This window comes from Solanum tuberosum, unplaced genomic scaffold (assembly GCF_000226075.1).
Source record: "Solanum tuberosum cultivar DM 1-3 516 R44 unplaced genomic scaffold, SolTub_3.0 scf00090, whole genome shotgun sequence".
NCBI classification, from domain to species: Eukaryota; Viridiplantae; Streptophyta; class Magnoliopsida; order Solanales; family Solanaceae; genus Solanum; species Solanum tuberosum.
Window position 1 is genome coordinate 922720 of NW_006239013.1, and position 14751 is coordinate 937470.

The window sequence follows — 14751 nt, forward strand, 5'->3', positions numbered from 1 at the left end:
TAGCAAGAAAATATTGAAAATATGAAATGTTCACTTTCACCAAACAACTAATGCTTCCTGCAATACCCACCTAATAATACCAAAGAAAAGACAAAAATGAAGTAAAATAAATACTCCTTAACTTATCTAGATGAAAAAAATTAAATTATAATGAAGAAAAACGTATCAGTACTCGATAAATTTCATATATAATGAATGAGCTAGTTATGTTTCAGATGCCATAGTATTCGTTTGACTTTGGAACACATCAAATAATCAAGTGCAACAAAATCTAAAATAACAAAGTGAAAATCTTGAAATGTTATTGAAACCTAATCAAAATGAATTGAGTTTTTCCACAATAGAAGACTATAAAGCCACAAAATTGATCCAAACAACCCTTAGAGTTTTAATCCAAACACAAGATGCGGTGAGAAATAATAAACCAAACACTTGATAAAAATAAATCATGCATTACTTATCCGTGCACTATTAATCTCTGCATTGCTAATCCCTACGTTATTAATCTTTGTACCAAACGACCCCTTAGTACAATAGGACTTGAATCTATCATCATAACTTCAATCAATTGCATAATAGGTCAAGGTACTGCGAAACTCAACCACATAGACCTTTAAGTTATAATCACTTTATAATGATACGCATAATTTAATTAAACTTTGATAAAATAAAAATATAATCAGTAAATTCATAACATGATAAAAGTTAATCAACCACATTTGACAAATCATAAAAAGTTGATAGCTTTAAGTAGTCAACAACCCCATCATTAGTGACATAAATAGGATAAAAACTTTTTGCAATTGGCAGCCAATTATTCATTTGGATTTTGCTAAAATTACAATAAGATTCTGAAAATTTTCAGGAAAACATTTTTTTTTCTTAAAATTCAAATTTAGAACATTTCATGTTGTTAAAGTGATAAAGGGGTTGATGGGTTTATAAAGGGAATTTTTTTATGGTGTTTTGGGTTTGAAATGAAGGGAGATAAGCAAAGAAATATTCATATAATTCATCAGTAGACTTGCAAAATCTTCAATTCTTCATGATTAAAACCAACTTCCGACTAGAAGTTATTACATTTGTGATCTCTTTAGTATTGTACTAATTAAAATGAAGCAGCTGTTAATCTTAAATATTTGAACCGATTGGAGTAGTCAAACCTAATTATTGTGGATTTATGATCTTTCTCCATAATACAAAATAAAATAATCAATATTAAGAGTTTAGAAATATTAACAGAACAATACTCCAAAATAAACATAAAACTTACCGATTTTCGGACAAAATTTTACCCAAAAATTCACTAAAGAAAATAAATTCTCATATATAACCGACTTGCATTATTATTAAAAGTATCCATAAAAAATTTAATCTCAGATCAGACCATTAATAAAAATAAAATGTTATCTGTGGAAGTGATTCCAAATCACACCATTGAATTTGTTTTGAAAATTAAGCAAATATGAGTATATCTATTTAATTAATCTCACTTAACTTCTTTAATCTTTGAGCTTCGTGCTGATAACGTGTTATAATATAAAGATAATATATAAAAACATGAATAGCAAAAAACTAGAGAAGAAGAGAGGAATAATATGACAAAAACAAAGAAAAGAGAAACGAAAGTAGTAGAAGAAGAGATATAAGAAATAGGAAGGGAGTAGTATCTTTTTTTTGTGTGTGTGTATTTTTACATTATTATCAATGTCATTTTATAGGCATTATGACTTGGAGTAGTCATAATGCTACGGTAACAAGGTGAGGTCATTCATGACATCCACCAAATAATATGTTTACAACAAATTACTAATTGTAGCTCATTTTTCACTTTTAAACATTATCTTTACTTTCTAAAATCAAAATAGCTAAATACATATTTAATATATTTCTAACACAATTTTCATATCGTAAAACATAAACTAATTTAAATATTTAAAATTTAGGTATAATACATTTTTAATATCATTAATAAGAGAAAATAAACAACAATTGCAGTATGTTTTGAATTCAATATATTATACATATTATAGACATGTTTTTATGCACGTGGTGAATAAATAATTAAAACATTTTAATACAAGTGTATTACAAGTATTATATGTGAATCTCAAATGTTTCAGTATTATTTAAATTAGTTTATGTTGTTAGAGTTGTATTATATTTGTTCTGGAATAACAATTACCAAATTCATAATAATATGTAATATTATATTACAACTATCGCTGATATTTAACATACCCTTAATACAACTGTTCAAAATTTCACCTCTTATCCAGTGAATGACCACCACTAGACTACCAGTATCTCTAACCAATCCCAATACAAATCACCATGCAGTCCACCTATCCATAAAGCAAAAAACAAAACTTCTTTTTTTCTCCATTATTTTAGTGCAAACAACACCATTAACAAGAAATAGCATACACTTTCAGTAGATAAATCTATAAATATTTCAATATCCATCAAAATATGGCAACTAGACGCGATGACATCTACAGACTGTATCATATTAATCGCCAAGTCGCCTCTATGACAACATTCATGTGCATTTTTGCTTGCATCTTGATGGATGGAGTTACCTGATAAAATAATTGATGCGCTCGGAAACTAAACCATAATAAATGAATATGTTCTCAAGTTATGGTTATTGTGGTTATCATTGGAACCCCTTTTTCCTTAACCTTCCGTCCCTCTCTTTTCTAACTTATAACAACTCCCTTCCAGAAAAATTATAGTATTTGTTTAATAAGGTCGAAATTTTCTTGCAGCTCTCAACTGCTGTATCCTTTTCTTGTCCTGCTCGAATTTGCTCTGCAGCACCATGATCTCTGAATATAACAAGCATGTTAGCGGTCATCTGAGAGTAATAACAAGCAAGCAAGCATATTGAGATTCAGTTGCTAGTAGAAAAACAAGAAGAAATCAATTGCGCAAAGTGAATGGCCTGCTCGGATGTTACAAAATTGTCAATGCAGAGACTTTTAGGAGAATCTAAGCTGACATGGATTATTGATGGAAATTTTACACAAATATACGAGTGGGAGTAAATTATTTAACACATAATTCAAATAACACCAACATCTATTTTCTTCCAAACTCGTGTGACTTTTAAAAAAGGCCTAATAGCTACCTGCAGACCGTAAACCAAGATGCACCTTTGTGCTTTCCCCCTCTACACAACCCCATCAACCACTTGATAACCAGTTTCACATAATAGGAAGTAGTAATTCTGATTGTCTTTTTTTTACTTTGTACAAAACCAGCTTCTCTACACCAATTATTCTTGTTTCTCCTATCTGTTATTAAATTATTTTATTACAAACTAGCTTCAGCTTGTACGTAGTCCTTATTCCACACTAAGATGAACATTTGGCCGGAAAAGTAAGGGAAACAAAAAAGAAACTATGTATGAAGATAGTTCAAGAGTTGAAGGAGTAATCTAACATCTTTTGCCAACACAAGATAAAGAAAGAGGGAAAAGGGAAACTGGGATAGGTTTAATGGCCAATTCTCAGTTCTGCCACTTCTATGGATCCAAAATCTTATTTCTCATCCCAACCTTAAAACAAAAGATGATGATTTCTTCCCTAAAACAAAGTTGCCAGCCTCAGTATCAATTCTCAACCAGAAAAAAAGGTTTTAATATTTGGGGGATAAGACAATGACGACGAGAAGAGAGTAAACCAGAAAACATGGAAAACAAAGAAGGGGACAAGAAACTTCAGACTATTGGGTGCGTGGAGGAAAAAGAGTAAGTTGGGGCTTGAGAAAGGAGAGAGATTGTGCCAATTTTCAGATCTACCAGTAGGTTTCAGATTGCAGATATATGGATGTAAGACAAGAAGAGTACCTTGACGGAAGATTAAGACAGATTCCACTCAACCTTGAAAAGAAACGATTTCAAGAACAAGCACATATAAAGATATAACTCTTTGACACTAAATCAAATCCAAGGCTTTTCTTAGGTGGCTTCAAGTCCCAATTTGATGTATTTCGAGAGATTGTCTCAGGCTCAAACTTGACCATATGCCATGACAAGCATTGCTGAAGCATTCTATATATTGATAAAGATGAGAGCTCCCCTTTTTCACTTATTTAGATACCAAACAATTCATTCAACGATACAGAATGAGGCATTTGTGGAAACAGTGCAATATTGTTGATTTGTAAATATCTAAGTGTGATCAGATATGATTTTGTAGGATTTAAATTGATCTGATATGCTATTGAATAGGTTAGGATATTAGATCAATAAAATCATCCTTTGATTCTCAAATCTGCCAGAATCAAGGAATTTGATTGCTAGATAGTTTGGTTTTCTATACTATAAATTTGTATCTCTATGGATGAATAAATAGTACAATTTTAGTACCAAAACTTACATGGTATCAGAGCAACTTCATTCTTGTGTTGCTTATGACTAAAACAACATTTACTGGGTTACGTCACCCAGCGGCATCGATAGAAGCCGAGAGTTCTATTAACAAAGCTCCGATGAACCAAGGCAACGATTCTTCTCATTTTTCTTTTCAGCTTACTACTCACAAGCTGAATGGAAAGAATTATTTGGAATGGGCACAATCTGTTCGTTTGACAATTGATGGCCGAGGAAAACTTGGACACTTGACTGGAGAAACGAGAAAGCCTGAACCAGGAGACCCCAAAATGAACGCCTGGAGATCAGAAAACTCGATGGTAATCGCTTGGCTACTAAACTCCATGGATCCTGCCATAGGTAAGCCATATTTGTTTCTTCCCACTGCTAGGAATGTTTGGGAGGCTATTAGAGAGACTTATTCTGATTTAGAGAATGCCTCTCAAATTTTTGAATTAAAAATTAAATTGTGGAAAGCTTGGCAGGGGAAGAGAGGTGTTACTATTTATTATAATGAGATGGTTTCCCTATGGCAAGAATTAGATCAATGCTATAATGATGAATGAGAGTGTCCTAAGGATAGCGTGAAAGCAATGAAAAAAGAAGAAAATGAGAGGGTTTATCTATTTCTAGCAAGGTTGAACCAAGAATTCGATGAGCTTCGTTCTCGAATTCTTGGAAAAAACCCACTACCCACTTTGAGGGAAACTTTTTCTAAGATTAGGCAAGATGAAACAAGGAGGAATGTTATGCTAAAAATAGATCCCAATCTGGAAACAAAAAATATAGATTCTTCTGCTCTAGTTGTTGCGAAAAATGAAAATGATAGGAAAAAGAAGCCATGGTGTGATTTTTGCAAAAAATACTGGCACACTCATGAGACTTGTTGGAAAATCCATGGAAACCGTCTAATTGGAATAAAAAAAGGCCAGACTGTTAGATATTTTAATTAATTAATCTAGTTTCTGCTTTCCTAGTTTTAAGGGTATATGGTTTCTAATTCCAAGTTATTGGAAATGTGTGACTTAGTAGGTCAGTTTTAATTTCTTTTATGGCTTAGTGGTTGAGATAATGTAGGATGTGTATTGCCTTTATAAAGGTTGTTCATTGTTTCAGTTTAGTGAGAAGTTTACTACCTCCCAAACTCTTCTGTGGTTATCTTGATTTCTTTCCAGTTTTCTAATACAGACAACCATGGCAGCCAGGTCTTTCAATGTACCAGCGAAGAATCAGGGATGAAATCTTCTCCAGAAATGCCACCATTCACCAAGGAACAATTGGAGCTACTGCACAAACTTCTCCAATCTCAACTCCAAATCAGTAAACCTGATCCTCCTACTCCTACTTGTCCTTTTTCCCAAGCAGGTAATGTACCTTCTGTTTTTTTGAGTACAGATTCTACTGGTATTAATTCTTGGATCATAGATTCAGGGGAAAGTGATCACATGACATGGAATTCCCATTTTTTCTTGACTTACATTCCATCCGCAGGAAATAAAAAAGTCAAAGTTGCTGATGGTTCCTTCTCAGCAGTTGCTGGAAAAGGGACAGTCAAACTAACCCCTTTTTGACTCTTGTTGATGTCCTTCATGTTCCAAAATTGTCTCATAATCTTTTGTCCATCAGCAAATTGACTCAAAACCCATCCCCAAGGCCTAGCTCAAGTGGCAAAAGGTGGAGGATTTGTGGCTTAGGTCGCAGGTTCAAGCCCCACACCATGCAAAGCGAAGCCCGGTATTTAAGTGGAGAAGGGTAGAGGGGCGGGCCCATTATCCACCGAGTTTAGAAGGCTATGATTGGTCCAAAGGGCGGGTCACAAACGGATTTCTCGGTTATCAAAAAAAAAATTGACTCAAAACCTTGATTATCGTGCTATCTTTGACTCTATTTCATGTGTATTTCAGGACAAGGTCTCGGGGAAGATGATAGGCAATGCTAGAGAGTCTGAAGGTCTCTATTTTCTTGAAGATGGTGACAATTCAATAAATCTAAGTTCAGCTTGTTTGAACTCTGTTCTAGTTGATAATAAAGTCATGTTATGGCACTATAGACTTGGTCATCCTAGTTTTCATTATTTGAAACTCTTGTTACCTCAATTGTTTATGAATAAAAGTGCATCCTCCTTTGAGTGTGAAATTTGTGAAATGGCTAAACATAGACGTTCATCTTTTTCTTCCCAAAAATATCATGCAACAAAACCTTTTAAGTTGATCCATAGTGATGTTTGGGGACCTTTTAGGGTAGCAACTATAAATGGAAAAAGATGGTTTGTGAGTTTCATAGATGATCACACTAGACTAACTTGGGTGTACCTATTGAAAGATAGAGGGGAAGTAAAACATATGTTTGAGGCTTTTTATGTTATGGTTGAGACACAATTTTATGAGAAGATTCAAATATTTCGGAGTGATAACGGGAGAGAGTTTTTCAATGACCAGCTAGGCAGTTTTTTCACTGCCAAGGGAATAGTACACCAAAGTTCAAGTCCTAATACACCCCAACAAAATGGAGTAGCTGAGAGAAAAAATAGGCATCTTATGGAAGTAACTAGGGCCTTAATGTTCACAAGTGAAGTCCCTAAATTTCTTTGGGGAGAAGCTCTTTTAATATCCACCTATCTTATTAGTAGGATGCCTTCTCGTGTTCTAGGTTTTAAAACCCCTTTCAGTATGTTTAAGACATATTTCCCTAATTCTAGATTGACCGCTGACCTATCCTTGAGAGTCTTTGGGTGTAGTGTATTTGTTCATATTCATGATCATAATAGGAGTAAACTTGACCCACGTGCTAAGAAATGTGCTTTTGTTGGCTATGCCCCTAGTAAAAAGGGATACCAAGTGCTATGACCCAAATACTAGGAAGGTTATTGTCACAATGGATGCCACATTTTTTGAATCTCAATTGTTTTTTGGAACTCATCTTCAGGGGGAGAAACATAGAGAAGACTTGAGGGATAATAAGGATCCTCTTGACCTCACATGTAAGGAAAAAACTGATCCAGGTTTCATGATAGATACGGGAAATAGTATTTTTGGTAATAACCTAGATAAGGTAAGAGATCCCAACTTAATTATTGAAAATAAGGAAACTGAGACAATACAGTTTCTTCATGATACAATTAATGACAAGAACAAGGAACAAACAAAGGAATTAAAACTGGAACCAAGAAAAAGAGATCAAGGACTCTCATCAGAACCAAATGTCCACCCCACAAGATCTCATTGATACACAAGGTAATTCTATAGAACCTAATTCTGATTTGCCCCTTGTTACTTTAGACCTTGATCTTCCAATTGCTAAACGTAAAGGGGTAAGAAAAGTCACCAACCATCTCATGTCAAATTTTGTGTCATATAGAAACTTGTCCCCTTCCTATATAGCTTTCCTTTCTCAATTATCTGGAATGGAGATACCAAGAAATGTGCAGGATGCTTTGAATGTTCACAAGTGGAAAGAGGCAATTCTAGAGGAGATGAATGCTCTTGATAGAAATGAAACATGGGAAATTGTGGAACAGCCACGTGGAAAGAAAACAGTGGGTTGCAAATGGGTGTTCACCATCAAATTTAAGTCAGATGGATCCCTGGAGAGGTATAAGGCACGTTTGGTAGCAAAAGGGTTCACTCAGACCTATGGGATTGACTATCTTGAGACATTCGCTCCAGTTGTGAAGTTGAATTCAATCAGGGTTCTTCTAACCATTGCTACCAATCTTGATTGGCCCCTTCAACAACTAGACGTCAAGAATGCATTCTTGAACGGAACACTTGAAGAAGAAGTCCTCCGGGTTTTGAAGAAAGGTATGGAACTAGAGTGTGCAAGCTAAAGAAATCTCTCTACGGGCTCAAACAATCTCCAAGAGCTTGGTTTGAGAGCTTTACTCAGTTTGTAAAAAAACAAGGGTACACTCAAGGGAAAGCAGATCATACCATGTTCATTCGTCACTCTATTGATGGAAAGACAACTATCCTATGTCGATGATATCATACTTACAGGAGATGACTTGCCCGAAATGAAAATTTTTTAAAAACAGTTGGCTGGCCTCAGAGTTCGAGATTAAAGATTTGGGCCAATTAAAATATTTTCTTGGCATGGAAGTAGCAAGATCAAAAGAAGGCATTATGGTGTCACAAAGGAAGTATGTACTAGATCTTCTAAAAGAGACAGGTATGAGTGGTTGTCGTCCAGCTGAAACACCTATTGATCCAATTATGAAATTCGGAAACAAAGAAGGAAATTCAGTTGACCAAAGTCAATATCAGAGACTAGTGGGAAAGTTGATCTACTTATCACACTCGGCCTGATATAGTTTTTGCTGTAAGCTTAGTGAGTCAATTTATGCACTCTCCATAGGAAGAGCACCAAGAAGCGGTCTACAGGATTCTAAGATATTTGAAAAGTTCACCAGGGATAGGTTTGTTTTTCAAAAAGGGACAAGAAAAGGGCATTGAAAGCTTTACAGATGTAGATTGGGCAGGTTCTACTATTGATAGGAGGTCTACATCAGGATATTGTACTTTTATATGGGGAAATCTAGTGACTTGGAGGAGTAAAAAGCAGAATGTTGTCGCCCGTAGCAGTGCTGAAGTTGAATACCGATCTATGGCCCATGGGATCTGTGAAATGATTTGGCTCAAGAAGATGATGGAAGAACTAAAAATGTTGTTTGTGTTACCAATGAAGTTGTACTGTGACAACAAAGCTGCCATAAGTATTGCTCACAATCCAGTTCAACATGACAGAACAAAGTATGTTGAAGTGGACAGGCACTTCATAAAAGAGAAGATTGAAGAAGGAAACGTGTGCATGCCTTTCGTCACAACAAATTAGCAAATTGCGGATATTTTCACAAAAGGCTTGTTTAAACCAAAGTTTGAAATTTTGTAAGCAAGTTAGGCATGACAGATATTTACATGCCAACTTGAGGGGGAGTGTTGATTTGTAAAAAACTAAGTGTCATCAGATATGATTTTGTAGGATTTAAATTGATCTTATAAAATCATATCTGATATGCTATTGAATAGGTTAGGATATTAGATCAATAAAATCATCCCTTGATTCTCAAATCTGCTAGAATCAAGGAATTTGATTGCTAGATAGTTTGGTTTTCTACACTATAAATTTGTATCCCTATGGATGAATAAATAGTACAACTTTGGTACCAAAACTTACAAATACACATGTAGATCAAATTACTAAAACCATACTTCTCTTCCAAGAATCAAATAATAAACAACATAGTTTGGGTTTCATATGGAAGAAAATGTTTTCCACTTTTCTCATGTTTGGTTGGTCAAATTTTTGGAGTTTTCAACCGGGCGAGGTAAGATAAGAAATAATGTATACTTGTTCACCCATAAGTTTTTTAATGAGATGTAACATTTGAGAATCTTGCTCTTCCCCTTGTATGAAAAAAGTGACCAAGGATAGGAAGTAGATGAAAATTGGAATGGAAATGGAGCAAGGGAGTATCAAGAAAATAAAAAATACAATGAGCATACCATTTCTCTTTGCTTCTCTTTTTTGAAACCGGTAGAAATCTAAACCCACATCTTTCTTTTTCTTTTTGTCCATATTATCCATGACTGCAGCTTGGGAAACAGAACCAACTGCAATTCCAGTTTCAGAATCAGTTGTCTTTTTCCTTCCTTTGTGATGTACGACAACAGTCCAGCCATCTTCTGCAGCAAGGGCTTCTTTTTCTTTCCTTTCCTGTATGAACAGAATAAGCCAGATATGAAAGAAAAAATTAAGAAGAGACTACTCTCCAGTTCATCAAACAAGAAAACATACATGTTAACCACATATAATGAAAATAAAATCCAACCATCAGATGTATAGAACATGATTGGTTCAGGGCATTAACAATTTTTTTATAACACATCATTTTCTGTCAGTCAAAACATTTCAAGATTACTATGAAACTTTATACATGATATGAGCAAAATTCTGCAAAAGTTGTCCATTTTCTTTCTAAAAACTGAAGCATTAACCAGCTCTAGACATAACAGAGCTCATAAACATCCTAGCATTCCTCCAAGTACTTCAACAACATCATTAACAGCAAAAGAACATTCTGGAGAAATGATGTACCTGTTCCTTTTTCGCCTCATAAGAAGTAATAAACTCATCAATTCTTTCTTGCAACACCTTCAACCCAGGCCTACTCTGGTAATAATCGAGTACCCACTCTGCAATAAAGGAGATATCTACTTAATAAGGAAGCAAAACGATATAACATTACTGGACTAAGTGGCCATATCAACATTTTTCTGAAAGGCAAAAAGGGGGATATACAACAGCAGAATAACTTCGAAACTGCAACAATGATTAGAGTTTCTCCTTGAGATAATTGAGAAAGAAAATCCAACTTCTAATCTCAAATGTAGAACACTGGAGCCAAGCAACAGGTAAGTGGCAATTTTTCAGGAATATATAGGTTCTTACTTCTCATTCCTTTCGAGCAATCCTCATCGCCAGAAGATAGTTCATCAATCTCTTCATATCCTGCTTGTCCTCTCTTCTCCACCAAGTTGTCTTGCGTTATTGTGAGTGAATGATCCTTCTCTGCAATTTTGACAACATCATTTGGCTTGCCTAGGGGTAAGCAATATGGTACTGACAATATCATCATGTCTATTTAACAGTTAGAAAAATCAGTCTAGTAAAATTAATTCCTTTTCTCCTTTGTACTCTGCACAAAAATGGAGATGTCACTTTAAGAGGTGTCTTCCTGAACTCTTAGCTCTTTTTAAACATACAGTAAAAGGAAATACGAGAGAGAGAGAGAGAGAGATAGAGAGAGAGACAGAGAGAGAGAGAAACAACTGAGCCACTAGAAAATCTCTCCATACCACTTTTCTGATCTGAATCATCATTAGCCTCAACATAATGATCAACAGTCTCATTTCTCCGTACTTTCTTCTCACTTTTTCTCTTCTTCTTTCTGGATTTCCTTTTCTCAGCGGATACATTATTTTCTTGACCAAGTTCATCCTCTCTTTCATTAGATTGATCAATTTCCAAACTTTCAGTTTCATCAAGTCTGACATCTTTCCTCATCTTCCTCTTTGCAGATTTGTTCTGTTTTTCTCCATCCACATTATCTGATTCATCAAAACTAATCAACAACCAAAAAAAGATTGCAGCACAGTAAAATTCAAATTGACTTTTATATGTTGATTACCTTTATAATTTGAGAGATGTACTTCATCTCTTCTTCTAGTTAGCACATGAGCTCTCTTCTTCTTCCTCTTCTTTTCTTCCATTGCCTTAGCCAACTTCTCCTCTTGCATAAAAGGGCACAATCAATATCATTGTTTGGTAGACGTCAAACTAACAAGTGTGATAAGAAAAATTGCCGGGTAAAGGAAGGAGTTCTATAATAAGCTTTTTACTGGTTCACCATAATGTATGGGCACCCTACTTCCCAATCTTTGGCTCATTCGACAAATCACGTTTTACTGTATCTAGAATCCTAATTAAACCCAACGCCATTTCCTTCCATAGAAATTTATGATTCTTGTTATAGTACTACACTAAAAACACTCTTTCGATCACATATTCCCGCTCCATATATTTTCTAAGCAATCTGATTCAAATACATAACAAAGACCCTCATAAAAGAAAAACCAAGCTTTCAACAGAGATATACAAAAGTTTCCTTCAAAGAGAAGAGCACCTCTATGAAAACCTAAGTTGTGCAGACTCTTCACTTTGGATGCTGCACCGATGTCGGATTCTCCAGAAATACACTAGTTTTGGAGAATCCAACATCCACCCATTGACATTTTTGAAGAGTCAGAACAACATAGGTGAACTGAATAAAAAGATAAGCTTAGCAAAAACGGACTCACTCCTCGAGAACACCTAAAGATGAAAGTAATCAGAAGCCTAACTGTTTGAGTCATCCATAAATTATGCCCATTTAGCTTGAAAACTAAAGTAGCTCAGAATGTAAATATTTTAATCAAACATTCAAAAGATAGTTAATTTTTTTTTCAGGAGAACGATTGTTTATTATACTTTAATGTCACAACAACAAAACAAAAGCATATCAAGTGAAATCCCAAATTAGTTAGAGTATGTTCTATATGCACATTCATTCATTCATCATAAAATCAATGAAAGATGGAAACTTTAAGGCAATAATACCTTCTTTTTGGAGGAAGATAGCTCTACCCTCTTTATTCTTTTTTGATTTCTTCTTTTTGTTTAGCTTTTCCAGTGAACCCTCAGCTCCCATCCTCCTCTACCCTTCTTTTGTCTGTCAATTTTATACCCAAAAATTAGCAGAAAAAAAAGGAGAAACCCACAACATCATTATCAACTGGTATACCAATTATCAAGAAAAAACTGAGTACAGAGGCGGAGACGGCTGAGGACGGCGCCGTACCTGCTTCGGTTTTGTGAGGAGAAAGAATAAACAGACTTATTTTATAAAAAATTCTAACAAATTTGCCTTTTAAGTTTTGTTGAATTTATACGCCACCAAAAAATAGCAGTTAATATCCCAATACGTGTTTTACTTTCTAACTCACTCAATTTTGATTTTTAGGTTTGTTTGCAAAGTTAACCTTATTGTCCAACGATAATTATTCACTATTGATTTGGTACATCTCGAGGTGTTCGTGGTTTGGTTTGGATCGGTTATTAATTAAAATCAAAATTAAACAAATATAGTCAGTTTTTTAAATTTCTAAAACCAAACCAAATCAAACGAAAAAAATAACTGTCAATTTGGTTATTATTGATTTGGTTCGATTTGGTTTAGTTTTTCTGATTTATCTGTTTTGAAAGTAATAGTAATTTTTTTGAGGATTTACGTCGATAGATACAAATATCCAGCACATGAACAATCCACAAAAAAGTCATTGTCGGTTCAATTAAGCAATTAAGCAATACTAGAGTTATCACTACACGAACAAAGTGTTTCAATTAAGAGAAAGTGTGACTATTTTTGCGAAGTATGGTAGGTAAAGACTAAAATGGATTTTAATGAACTTGGACTTAGGATTGTTATAGTTGGGCTTGAGAAAAATTGCAAAGTTAAAGACTTAAGTTAATTAAAATTTAATAAAATATTTATTTATGAATAATATATAAATAATTATAAAATTTATATATCTAATTTATCGGTTCGATTTGGTTATTTTTGCGGTTTATTTTTAGTAAAACCAAAACCAAAACCAAATCATATAATATCGGTTTTCAAAATTTAAAACCAAACCTAACTAAATCCAACCAAATATCGGTTTTTTTAATCGGCTTGATTCGGATTGTGGTTCAGTTTGGTTTTTTAACCATAACCATGAACAACCCTAGGTACACCCATTAAGAAACAATAAATAACAAGGGTAATAATACTATATTATTCTTTGACTTTTATTAAATTTAATGCTTTGAGAAATGTGTTAGATGATAAAAAAGTGGAGTATTTAATAGCAACGGTAAAATAGACACAAAGAGTAATTTATCTCTTGATTTTCTAAATTAGACAAGCATTGTTGGACAACTAGTTTTAGTATAGTCGACAACTATTATTGAACGGAAGGAGTAATTAGAATTACACATACATGTTTGTTTGTCACATTATAATTACAAATGTAGTGTTTGAACTTTGAATGCACATGCGATCATAAGATTATATTAACTTTTAAAAATAATATTTAAAATTTATATTAGACAAATAAGAAACTTTATAAATAAAATTAAGTTAAATATTTAAGATAAATTGTCTTTTAAAAATATATTAATTAATAAACATATGTTCTTAACTAATATTATTTTAAAAAAAAGAGTTATTGTAATGACTTGTTCCCGTCGTTATGGATAAACCAATGGGGAAGGAATTTGGGCCAGAACACTTCTGAGTAGTAACTTGGAAATTTCCAGCCTAGGCCAGACTTGGACGAAATCTGTGTCAGGTGAGGTCTAGGGTAATCTGGTAATGGATGGAGGATTTGATTATGAATTTAGTGATTTAAATGGATAGCCAAGACGATAAGGAGCCTTTTCGGCTTTACGGAATTGAATTCGGGTGGGTAGAACTCCTGTAATTGATCATAGCGTGAAATGATGGTTTTAGAACATTAATGATTGAGGGTGTGTTTTAAGATGGAGACATGGAACACAAATTTCGAGTCTCTGTCTCCGTGGAACCCGCCACGACGGGATTATTCCCTCCATGGCGGTGCCGCTATGGTGGGCCAGTCGCGAGTAAAATGGGAAAAGTCCCAAAAACGTTATTTTTCTACAAACTTCATTCTTGGAGAGAAAAAGAGCGACCTATGACTATTTCTTCTGGTATTTCACTAATTCTCGCGCTAAAGGTAAGTTGATTACTCCCCTAATTCATCAATTGATTCTTAGAA

The 14751-nt window shown here is 34.2% G+C and overlaps 1 protein-coding gene across 5 annotated transcripts; it reads right to left on the reverse strand.

Annotated features, from left to right (window-relative positions):
* Positions 1-2208: 2208 nt before the first annotated feature.
* LOC102585700 (uncharacterized protein DDB_G0283697-like) lies at positions 2209-12840 on the reverse strand. Of its 5 annotated transcripts, none has more exons than XM_006346802.2 (8): positions 12774-12840; positions 12533-12644; positions 11565-11666; positions 11233-11484; positions 10826-10945; positions 10472-10569; positions 9880-10090; positions 2209-2831 (listed from the first exon to the last, which is right to left on the reverse strand). In XM_006346802.2, exons 2-8 carry the CDS (start codon positions 12621-12623, stop codon positions 2746-2748), a joined length of 960 nt encoding a protein of 319 aa, XP_006346864.1. In that variant the 5' UTR covers positions 12624-12644; positions 12774-12840; the 3' UTR covers positions 2209-2745. The 5 variants fall into 5 exon arrangements, with proteins under 5 accessions (XP_006346864.1, XP_006346865.1, XP_015164050.1 ...); XM_006346803.2 differs by having other exon boundaries at positions 12717-12817; XM_015308564.1 differs by having other exon boundaries at positions 12742-12815.
* Positions 12841-14751: the final 1911 nt, after the last annotated feature.

Excerpts from the sequence above, each read along its gene's own strand:
- LOC102585700 (XM_006346802.2), bottom strand. The coding sequence starts at position 12,623 with ATGGGAGCTGAGGGTTCACTGGAAAAGCTAAACAAAAAGAAGAAATCA. Across the intron at positions 11,667-12,532 it reads TATCTTCCTCCAAAAAGAAG|AGGAGAAGTTGGCTAAGGCA; the intron begins GTATTATTGCCT and ends CTTTTATGCAAG. Across the intron at positions 11,485-11,564 it reads ACATCTCTCAAATTATAAAG|ATAATGTGGATGGAGAAAAA; the intron begins GTAATCAACATA and ends TTGATGAATCAG.